At 31.4% G+C, this 12,407-nt stretch overlaps 1 protein-coding gene across 1 annotated transcript; it reads right to left on the bottom strand.

Moving 5' to 3' along the window:
* Positions 1-4,106: 4,106 nt before the first annotated feature.
* LOC129321724 (uncharacterized) lies at positions 4,107-9,469 on the bottom strand. Its single transcript, XM_054967615.1, has 10 exons — positions 9,333-9,469; positions 9,001-9,226; positions 8,387-8,470; positions 7,890-8,297; positions 7,658-7,793; positions 7,310-7,472; positions 6,378-6,506; positions 5,876-6,073; positions 4,968-5,090; positions 4,107-4,317 (listed from the first exon to the last, which is right to left on the bottom strand). The coding sequence occupies exons 2-10, from the start codon at positions 9,149-9,151 to the stop codon at positions 4,210-4,212; spliced, it is 1,500 nt and encodes a 499-aa protein (XP_054823590.1). The 5' UTR covers positions 9,152-9,226; positions 9,333-9,469; the 3' UTR covers positions 4,107-4,209.
* Positions 9,470-12,407: the final 2,938 nt, after the last annotated feature.

Genomic DNA, 12,407 nt, shown 5'->3' with positions numbered 1-12,407 from the left:
CAAATTTTCTCCTAAATATTTTTTATCCCAAATTAAAATGATTTCATGAGATACAATTAAAACATATAATAAAACTTATGTAGATAAAATAATAATAAAAAAACAGAACTTACTGTCACAAAGAAGAGGGAAATGGAATTGGGTTGGTGATATGATCTTTTTGATGCCAAATATATAGTATGGTGACGCTTCAATGGTTAAGACTCTGTTTAAATAGAACAAAAATAAAATGAAAACCTATCTACAAAAATGATTTAAGAAAAGAAAAGGAAAATGCTTACAAAGCCAACTATAAAAAAAATAAAATAAAAATGCTGATAAGAAGGTTGCAAGAGAGGAAGAGAACATGAGATTAAATATACTGTTTCCACTTTGTTTTTCTCGCGCAGTCCATCCGGTCCTTGAAAGAATGTGGTTCTGGTCTTTTGGAATGCCAAAATTTTGACATGGGGTTTTAGAAAAAAACTGACAGAGGGAAAGTTTACTTTTATAAGTTTTCATTTCAATTTTAGATGACAATCAGAAGGTTTTACTAATACACGATTTCTGTCTTTTTAGTAGTAATCTTTAGGAAAAATAAAAAATTGGTTGACATTTGGTAATGGACTTGGGTGCACTTTTGAATCAATTATTCTTCAATAATAACTAACATAGCGATGCTACGATTGTTAGTTTGCAAATACAAATTTGTAAGGGGGAATCTCATTTAGCACCTTAAAAAACAAGTTAAATGCATGAAGGATCCAAATGAATATGAAATTATTCTGCAGGCCCAAGGGCCCTTCATGCAATTAAAATTTAAGCCAAAATAACATAAATGCCCTTTCCTCTTTTTTTTTAAAAAAAAAAGTTTCACCATTGCCAGCCACCACTAATGGCCGGAGCTCCAGTGCTAGTGGTAGTGGTCAAATCCAGTCAAAGGGGATCAAGGGGTCAAGGATTTGTTATCAATATTATACTAAATCGTATGTGTATATGTTATAATTTTATTTTTCAAACATTTTCAAGGGTTGTGGTTGATCATGGACATGTTGTTCATATCCGAATAGTCACTTGTAAATGTGTGAACATGACTTGTTCATGCATAAAAAAGCTGTCAATTTTTAAAAACCAAGTTGTTTAATTTTTTAGCGACTTGTTTTTTTTTAAATTATCAAATTATCAATATTATGTTAAATGATATATATATATATATATATTATAAATTTATTTTTAAATATTTTCATGAGTTGTGGTTGATCATGAAGATATTATTGTTCATATCTAAACAATCAGTTGTAAATATGTAAAAATGACTTATTCATATATGAAAAAAATTGTCAATTTTTAAAACCTAACTTGTTTTACTTTTTTAATGTGTTCCTTCAATATTGATAGTTATCAATATTGTGTTAAATCATATATGTATATGTTATAAATTTATTTTTCAAGTATTTTTATAAGGCTGTAATTGATTATTGACATGTTATTGTTCATATTCAAACAATCACTTATAAATGTGTGAACGAGACTTGTTCATGCATAAAAGTTGTTAATTTTTAAAACCCAACTTGTTTAATTTTTTTAGCTACTTGTTTTTTTAATATTGACAAATTATCAATGCTATGTTAAATGAAATATATATATATATATATATTATAAATTTATTTTTCAAGTATTTTCATGAGCTATGCTTGATCACGGACATATTATTGTTCACATTCAAACAATTACTTGTAAATGTATGAACATGACTTGTTCATACATAAAAAAGTTATTAATTTTTAAAACCCAACTTGTTCAACTTATTTAATACTTGGATGAGTCTTGTTCACACATTTATAAGGGATTGTTTGAATATAAATAACAATATATCCAAAATCAACCGTAGGCGCTCTCTCTCTCTCTCTCTCTCTCTCTCTCTCTCTCTCTCTCTCTGTGTGTGTGTGTGTGTGTGTGTGGTGTGTGTGTGTGTGTGTGTATATTTAGCATAATATTGATAACCTGTCAATATTAAAAAACAAATTGCTAAAAAAATTAAACAAGTTGAGTTATATTTAGCATAATATTGATAACCTGTCAATATTAAAAAATAAGTTGCTAAAAAAATTAAACAAGTTGAGTTTTAAAAATTGATAATTTGTTATGTATAAACAAGTCATATTCACTTGTTTACAAGTGATTATTCGAATATCAACAACAACATGTCCATGAACAACCATAGCCATGAAAATGCTTGAAGAGTAAATTTATAACATGCATGCATGCATGCATATATACATACATGCATGCATGCATGCATGCATACATATATGATTTAGTACAATATTGATAACTTATTAATATTGAAGGAATAAGTTGTTAAAAAAATTAAACAAGTTAGGTATTAAAAATTGATAATTTTTTATGTATGAACAAGTTATTTTCACATATTTATAATTAATTGTTCAATATAAAACAACAATATGTCTATGGTCAACCATAACCTATGAAAATGTTTGAAAAATAAATTTATAACACACACACATATTTCATTTAGCATAATATAGATTACATGAAAATATCAAGAAAACAAGTTGCTAAAAAAGAAAAAAAGTAAACAAGTTGGGTTTTAAAAATTGATAACTTTTTTATATATGAATAAGTTGTGCTCATACATTTACAAGTAATTGTTCGGATATGAACAATATGTCCATGATTAACCATCGTCCATGAAAATGCTTAAAAAATAAATTTATAATATGTACATCTATGATTTAGCACAATACTAATAACCTATCAATATTGAAGGAACAAATTGTTAAACAAATTAAACAAGCTAGATTTTAAAAATTGACAACTTTTTTATATATGAACAAGTCATGTTCACATATTTACAAGTAATTGTTCAGATATGAATAACATGTCCATGATTAACAACAACTTATATTAATGCTTGAAAACAAAAATTATATATAAATATATATTTTGTAGTATATTATTAGATTGTTTTCTTAGTTCAATGGTGAACTACTTTTTTCAATACTAAGGTATTATTTGTTTGGAGCTCCCCTCCCCTTGTCTGAATGGGACAAGGAGAGGGGACATTTTTTAAAATTTCTCCTCTCCTTTCCTCTAAAATCTCTCCCCAAATTAGGAAAATCTCCCCTCCCTTTTCGTTTTCTCCAACCAAACAAAGTCTAAAGGGTCAAAGGTTTAAATTCTCTTTTGACCCCTTGGCCCTCTTTGATTGGATTTGATTGTTTATGTTAGAGCTTCAACTACTGGTGATGGTGGCCTACCACCAATGACAGAGCTTCAGCGCTCGATGATGGTAAAACTTTTTTTAAAAAAAGGGCATTTATGATATTTCAGACAAAATTTTAATTGCATGAAGGGTCATTGGGTCTGTAGAGCAATTTCATATTCATTCAAGCTCTATATATTTAACTTGTTTTTTTAAGGCCCTAAATGAGATTCTCCTAATTTGTAATTATTTACAATAAAGTTAAGGTGTAAATTTATCCTAAATTTGAATTGGTTAATTTGACCATTAATGAACAACAAAAAGTTACAGATAAAACTTCTGAAAAAAATAGCCTCCCATAGAATTATAAATAAATGCTAAAAAAATGTTACTTCTTAGTTATGTACAAGACTGAACTATTACTTTGACCGACTTCGACTGACTATACATTGGCATTTAAATTTATAAACCTTGTAATCTCTCTCTCTCTCTCTCTCTATATCTGTGTGTGTGTGTGTGTTACTATGCGTATAAGCATTACATATTTAAACGCGTATTCTATTTCACTCAACATATTAACTAAATATAGAAACCACCCGTTGAAATCAATGTCAATATATTAATATATAATATTAATAAATTAATGTATACTTAAAAATAAAAACGATTAAACTATTAATAAGTTATGAAAATTAACGTCAAATTTAACGCAAAGCAAGGGCCTACAATTTTTTTTTAATTTCTATTTAAATTTAGAGTGCAGAATATTTAAGAGAATGGACCCTTCTTTGTCAAAGGGGATGAGTGGGCCCAAGTTTCACCCTCAATTGTTGAAGAAGTGACTCTAACTCTATTGTTGCTAATGACCAAGATGTAATATCAAAAGACAAAAATGCCATCCTGACCCAAAAGGAAAATACCATGAAATTATATTTTGCAGCTGACAATTATTGATCATAATTCTAGAATAATAATAATAATACTAATAAAATTTTGAAAATTCATTAGATAGGATCCTGAGTTAATCCCAGTTGCGGGTACTTCATGTAGTCAATAGCATTTAATCTAATACAGCACAAGATCTGCTCTGGCAGCTCCTCTGTTTTGTTCCCCTGTTTCATTATGCAAACAAAAGTTAATCATCCATTGTAATATCAAAGAACTTGCATGGAAATTGGATTGTCAATAATCATAAAAGTCATTTATTTAAAGATTTAACCCAAGGAAGTTCAAGATTATTGATGAGAATTATTTTTCCTTTTTAGACAGAAGATCCAAATAGAGGAGTTATATGTAAATGTCATTCATTCCCCCCTTCAATATTATAAGATATTTTTAATTAGATTACACCCCCAAGAAGTTCATTAATCACCTTCAAAATTAAACACTCTTTGCATGTTTACCTTTTCTTGATTAGGTGTCTCAATTAAAAAACTTGCTAATTATACCTTCTAATTAAGGGTATTTTTGGGGAAAAAAACTTCACTAATTGCACATAAAATGTCTCATTTTTTTAACATGATGCTTTGAAAAAAAAAAATTCCTTATAATATTAAATAGAGAGAGTAGAAGAGTAAGAAAATACACCAGTGACTTCTGATTGATGACAATTTTAAATCCCTAACTACATGAAAAATTAATTTCGCAATTACAACAAAAAAATATTAAAAAAAAAATCTAAATCTACATTTTGTATCCCAAAAAACATAAGAAACATTCACCAAGTGCCATGTATATTTTCAGCTTCACAAAAACTACTTGCCTGAATTGTGAGGCCAAGATCAAGGACGCAGATTTTTAGCCTATCCATGAAAGTTTCAAATCCTTTCCTGGAGATGTAACTGAACCTATGCATATCCAAATCAATCTCAAAGTAATTTTCTCCCTGAAAATCCAATATTTTTATTGGTTAGCTTATCAGGAAAAACAGATTTAATCTATGAACCAAAAATAAAGGTGCCATAGAAAATTCATACAGAAGCCACCAAAACTGGTGGAAGAAATCAACTGGAAAAAGAAGGCCATAGAAAAACTTGAATCTCATCTTTCTAGTTTTCTTTTTCTTTTTTCTTATGAGCCTTTTGAGAATTTTAACAGGGAAAGCATGCTGACAGCACAAATGGCCTTTACAAATGAATGAAAACGACCCACAGGACCATTTAATTTAATCATTAAATTAGTGCATGTCTATCTTTTTATTCACGCTTTACTGATACATAAAAGAGACTTTTCAGCACCAATAGGGACACTGAATACCTTGCAAGTAGACTCAAAATAGACAATAGAGAGAACCACAAGAGATGTTAAAGGTTGGATATGATCAAGATACTAAAAATTAAACCAGTCATTGAACTAGTCAAGAAGCCATTTCAAAGATTAATGGTTAAAATCATAGTCGAATCGTGATCAAACTAGTCATAAATATAACATTTTATTCAACCAATCAAGATACTGATTTAACATTTTACTGGTTCAATCAGGCCGGTTGACCTGTATTTCCATGCTATGGATATGATCACCACACCAGCAGAACTGCTGAGAGTAATCCCTTTGAGGAGGCTTCTAGATTTGGTGTTGTCTAACTAAGACTACTCAGGCTTTTCGCATTATTGTGTTGAAAATCAATAGGTGCATTGAACGAAGCAATTGCATTATGTCAGGGAAACTTACTGAGTAAAACTCATGTTGAGGACGTGAAAGAATAGGCTTCTCATTGTAAGCCAGCATGAGCTTACGTTCTGGGACACTCATTGGAAGATCTTCCACATTGACAATTCGGCCCAGTATTTTCAATCTTTCCCGGAAGGGTACTATTGTATCCATAGGAAAACCCTTGACCTTTTCAACTTCATCATCATTCATCAACCTCTATACAAAGGCATAGACATTTGTTGTTTCATCAAAAACATTAAGTAATTCAATTTCCCCAAATTAATGTACAATAGTTTAGGAATTCTTAATATCAAAGTTCAATTGGATTATCAGATAAGACATGATTATGGTACATTTTTGTTACTTGTCTTTTTTCATTTTTCATTTTCTTTTTCATGCACTATGGACAATGGAAGAGCTAATGCTAGTAATTAAGCAGAAACAGCGTTAATTAGCAGTATAGGATGTATATAGTTGGTGAAGTAAAGCATTAAATTGACAGATGAAAGTTCCATCTTACTCTGATTTGTTCTTGAAAATATTGTGGAAGCTCCTTAGTATAACTTTCAGAAAGTTTAAAGTACAACACAAAATTTATTCCTTTCCCATCAGTTTCACCTTGAAAAAGTGTGGCAGGGTAGAGAGGAATCTGAAATCCATATAACATGAGAATCAGACTATCCAGCCAATTAAAATTATAATGAAATATAAGAATAAAGAAAAAGATAGTAAAGAATTTGAAGTGGCATATATAACCTTTTGCTAACAATATGCACAACAACAACAACAACAACAACAACAACAAGCCTTTATCCCACTAGGTGGGGTCGGCTACATGGATTGCAAGACGCCATTGTGCTCTATCATTTATCAAGCTTTTAGAAATATTATTAATTAAGAGATCACATTCAACAATTTCCAAAAGTGTTCTCTTAGGCCTTCCTCTACCTCTCTTAATCGGACTCAAAGTTATATGTTCCACTCTTCTCACTGGTGCCTCCCTTGGTTTTCTTTGTACATGCCCAAACCATCTCAACCGATTTTCTACCATTTTTTCCTCAATAGGTGCCACCCTCACTTTTTCGCGTATGTGCTCATTTCGAATTTTATCTTTACGTGTATGTCCGCACATCCATCGTAACATTCTCGTCTCTGCTACTCCAACTTTATGCTCTTGCTGTCCCGTTAGAGCCCAGCATTCACTACTATATAACATTGCCGGTCTGATAGCAGTGCGATAAAACTTTCCTTTAAGTTTATTAGGCACCTTACGGTCACAAATAACTCCTTTAGCTTTTCTCCAATTAAACCACCCAGCTTGAATTCTATGTGAAATATGCACAAGTCAAGTAAATGAATACATGTAATAAAGGATTAGAATGGGGACAGAGTAAGATCAATTTGAGGAATAAAAAAATGTAGAACATCAACTATATCTTTGCAGAGAAGTACCTGAACATTTACAACAAGTATAGACGGAAGATTCCCAGAAGAACTAATGACAGGAAGTTCCACAAACCGAGCTATATGGTCCACTTTCCGTGGAGATAAGTATACATCTACACCAAAAGGATAATATGCTGAATAGTTGGGAGCAAATACCTTCTTTTTGTCCCTGTTATAAAGAACACCAATAGACATGTGAAACTTCAAATTTTTCCCCAACAAATCATCAAGTTGTAATCATGTAGTTTTTTTTTTTTTTTTTGATAATATGGAATGTAATTATGTAGTTTAATTATTTCTTAAGATATGGAAATGTATTTCTAAAGGAATTGACAGAAAGACTCTTGGTCTTACTTAAAATAATTCTGTCCTCGAACTTTGAAAGTGCTTGAGTCAATTTCCGACCAACAATCAAGCATCGTCTTCTCAATTGGACAAAAAGGTACCTGTGATCCTGCAATTGGTCTTTGCAGAAGGGTTCTTGAGGAGACTGAAAAGCAGGAGGAAAAAAGAAAGTGATATTAAATATAGGATCTACTAATAATTACATTATAAATGTGTTTATTCATTTTTTTGGCCAACTCACGCCGATTGGCATTCCCATTTCCTTCCTTCCATTTTAAAGAGAGTTTCATAGGAGCTTTTCTCTGTGCATTAGGAGAACCAGAAATTGACGATCTTCTTTTCTCATCAGAGGGAACAGCTGGCAAAGTAAGACATGGCAAACAATTGCTTGGAAGAATCCCACAACTGTCCAACAGTACACCATCCTTGTTGGAAGCACCCATTGATGAAATATCATCCACAAATACAGGTTGATTTACTACACTTCCATCATGTTTGCACCGAAAATCAGTGTTATCTGCACTGGTAGACCGAACAGATAACTCTGCTGACCTGTGCACCTGATCACTTGAACCTCCATGGTTGGCATCCCTTGAAGATGAGTAACTTGATAAGGATCCAGCTTCAATACCATTTAAAGATACCACATCTGCAGATATCAAGAACATTGATTTAATCATCCAAAGAGGTGATAAGTACAAGTTATCCAAATTAATTCATAAGTTTCCCAAATCATACCATCAGGGACACTCAAGTAGTCTTCATCGCAGTCAGACTCAAATACAGCAACTGAATCAAACCATGTCTCCTCAACACTACCAGCTGCCAAAAATTAACATCTCAATCACATGCGAGCAATAATGAAGGTCATTATAAAAGCATAATTGGAATTCAGCGAAAATATTGATCTGCCAGATGTAAATAGTTTATCTTTATCTTCTAGCTTTATGCCATAAGCCAATTACATTTTTTCTTCAATCATTACATTAACTTTAAATCAAACAAAATTACTGCAAATTTCTGGGCAAAAGAAGTAAATTTGTACCACTCATTAACACATTCATCTTAACTTTACCAAGATTTATTTTTGCTCTAGTTTAGCCTTCCACAATCAAGGATCATTCATTCCATGACAGCTCAGAAACTTACTCATCCTATACAATCTCCCAAATTCTATACCCCAGTTATCTAAAATCATAGGAGAAATTGGCAAGCTTCACTCCAAGAAGGGGGGAAAAATAGAATCTCAAATAAAAAAAAATGAAGATTCTTTCAAGTGTCTCAATTATGGAGTTCCATCTCCAAAATCATTTCACAGAAGCAAAGCCACGAAAAAGAAGAAAAGAACGAACCTTGAAAGGTGGGTTTGTCCAATGATCCATTAGACGAGTTTGAAGACACTCTTCTTCTTAGTCCATATCTTCTTCTCTTCCAAGTCTTCTTCTTGGAGGAGCTCGACCTCTCTCCAACGCAGCTATTCAGCGTTGATACACAAGAACCCATAACAAAAATATCTTCTCTGCCTCAGAGTCAGATCGCTCTCCTCCTCCCACCCATCATCATCATCATACCGAACGGCTATATCATAGAGACAAGGTGAAATTAAAAAAATGAAAAAAAAAACAAAAAGAAGGAAAGACAACAGAAATGGAAAAGATAGGAGAAAAGAAAAGCTTGAAGCTACCAATCGTTTGTTGGAGTTTGGAAAAACTCTCGAACTTTTTCGCTACTAACATAATGGAGTCAATAAATAAAAAAATCCCCAAAGAACAAATACGAAAACGAAAGTTGCATATCACTTTTTAGAATGGGAAAGAAAACACGAACAGTATTGTTGTGTATTGCAATGCCGGCAAGGCAATAGTCGTTGTTGCTGGTACAGAAAGTCGTCAAATGGCTGCCACAAGTGATGAAAGTATAGGGCCCCACGTAGGTTTTTCTTCTTTTTGCCAAGCCACGGGGCCCCACATTGGTATGGTTGTTTTATGTGAGAAGTAAGAACAGGCGCCACGTGGAGAGAAAAGTGGTTGGCCGAACCTTTGGAATTCTCGGGAGGGGTGTTACATTTCCCCATCTTTTCCGTTTCCCGCGTTGTCTCTTTATCATTACGAGGTCAAAGTTTTTTTATGATTCAGATTTAATTTTTAATAAAATTATTTATTATAATTTTACATTAAATAAATAAAACATTATAGCTTTAAATTGTTTAGGTGAAATTTTCATAATTCAAATTTGATTATATATTTTTAAAAAAATTACTGGAAAAGATCTTTTTAAAAAGGAAATTGTTCTCAAGAATTAAGACAAGTACATCAAAATAATCATAAAAGGATGGGATAAATACATGAAAATGTCTTTGTGTTAATTAATAAAATTAAAAAAAAAAGCTGCAAAATCTAGTCACTGGAGCTTCAGTCACCAAAGCTCTGGCCCCTTCACTAGTAGGTGACAGTGTATCTATCTAAGCTCTGGCCGACTAATGAAGGGTCGTCAATAACCAAAATTTTTAAAGATATGTGCTTAACATATCATGAAAAATAGCCACCCAAAGATTTTTTATTTCATGTTTTTTCATGATACACTATTAACATTTCCTAAGAAATAACCACTTGGAGAACCAATACATTCTATTCCATGTTCTTTAATGAGATGATAAAATCATATCTTGAAAAATATGTACTTGCACACTAAGGTTCACTTGTACCCCAAACCTATAACCTTATAACTCAAGTCTACAAACTTACAATTAAAGCCTATCACCTTGCACATTGCAACCAAGCATATAAGCTTGCATCTCGAGTTTATAATCTTACACCTTAAGCCTATACTTTTCTTACACCTTAAACCCATAACCTTACACGCAAAGTCTATCTATCACTTTACACTTTACATGCCAATCCTATACCCTTGCATATCAAGTCTATACTATTTTACTCAAAGCCTATAATCTTACAACCAAAACCAATACCCTTGCACCCCCAAGCCTTTAAGATTGCACCAAAATATATTACCTTACACCTCAAGCCTATATAACCTTACCCTTAAATCTCATACCCTTACACCCAAAGCTTATTATCTTGCACCCTTGCATTCCAAGCCTAAACCATTTCACCTCCTAACCTTACATCTCGAGCTTATACCCTTGCATCCAAAGCCTATTCACTTGCACACTGAGACCAATGTCAATTTTTATGAGATGTGCATTGCATTTTGTAAAACATGTAACATAAAGATTTGTTCCCCCTAGGTGATTACTTTTTATGATATGTCAATCGCATTAAATCAAAAGATTTATTGTTAATTAGGAAGATAGTTTTAGGGTATGAAAAACACATATCATGAAAAAACATGGAACAAAAAACTTTGTTACCAGCTAGATAGATAGTTTTTAGGATATGTAAATTGTGTATCATGAAAAATACTCAAACAAGCTAGTGATGGCAGCTAGTAAACAAACAAGTTTTTAGAAATTTTTGTTACATTTCATATAAAACATATTATATTGATAAATATATTAAAATTATAGTTAATATTAGTCATTTTATATTTACAAACTAGCTAGACAACATTGATGACTAAACAACATTTAAAAAATTGATAAGTAAATTGTTGTCACGACCCAAAATATGAGTTGTAACTAGCACATAGGCTAAGCTAATTTAATTCCACTTAGCCTAACAAGCCTTTAACTCATTACACCTTTCACAAAAAATATGTCACAACAATAAAGAAAAAACAAATGAGAAAACAAGCTTTGTATGAAACCATGACTATTCATCTGACATTACATGTTGACTCTAACACCACCATAGTAATCATGACATCATGGAATCTCATAAGACTATCCAACTATTTGCAATATACTTCATCTGTCTAAAGATAGCTAATCATACACTTTAACAATTGCCTTATTTGAAAAATAAATTAAGAGAGGAGTAAGTCTACTACTAGCTTAGTAAGAGTATAAATAACAAAGTGAGTGAAAGGGAACCAAAGGTGCACAAGAGTTTTTCACAATTGAGTTTCAATGTTAAAATAAAATTCAATCATAGTGTTCAAAACTTCAAATATTCACTTTTACAAATTCTCTATATGCTAAAGAAAAAATAGTATTTCAATGCTTTACTAATAAGTCAAACAATCATGTAATAACCACCAAACATTTGATCCCAACATTTCCTACCACCAACAAGCAATCACCAATCTTAGTAGGGAATAACTATCTCACCTATAATATAGTATATGCATATCCTTTCCATGTACAATATGGTGAGAAATAACATCTCACCCTTGTATTATATAATACACCATATAATGTATAACTCAAGGTGAGAAATAACCATCTCACCTATATAATACATCTTATATATATATATATATATATATATCTATCATCATACATATATAATTGTGAGGAATAGTCATCTCACGAATATCATATCTATGTAAATAAATACTTGATAGGAAGAGAAGTTGAATAAAAAGACAAACGAAAAATACTTGAAAATAAGATTTTTTTAAAGAAAACAAATCTAACCTTTTTTTAAATAGAAATTAAAATTTCTTTTAAAAGAAAAACAGAAAAAAAAAGATATGATAATGTTGCAATAATAATAAACCAATGCTCATAACTGTCATCACCCTTCGACCATGCAATCACCACATCAACCTCAAATTCACATAATCATAATGTATAAAATTTTGACTCTAATTGCCTCTAAAATCTAAAGACTACAGGGAAAGGGGAAAAAATTGGATT

The sequence above is a fragment of the Prosopis cineraria genome, unplaced genomic scaffold, assembly GCF_029017545.1.
Source record: "Prosopis cineraria cultivar Desert tree isolate PC_DT_omini unplaced genomic scaffold, ASM2901754v1 PC10, whole genome shotgun sequence".
Taxonomy (NCBI): domain Eukaryota; kingdom Viridiplantae; phylum Streptophyta; class Magnoliopsida; order Fabales; family Fabaceae; genus Prosopis; species Prosopis cineraria.
Note: the sequence above shows the minus strand (reverse complement) of the source record. Positions and strands in the feature narration are given on the sequence as shown.

What these genes read in the sequence shown, in the direction of transcription:
- LOC129321724 (XM_054967615.1), bottom strand. Translation starts at nt 9,151, where the DNA reads ATGGGTTCTTGTGTATCAACGCTGAATAGCTGCGTTGGAGAGAGGTCG. An exon ending in ATTTTCAAGAACAAATCAGA is followed by an intron (nt 6,074 to 6,377) that starts GTAAGATGGAAC and finishes GCCTTTGTATAG; the next exon opens with AGGTTGATGAATGATGATGA. An exon ending in ATCTTGGCCTCACAATTCAG is followed by an intron (nt 4,318 to 4,967) that starts GCAAGTAGTTTT and finishes ATAATGAAACAG; the next exon opens with GGGAACAAAACAGAGGAGCT.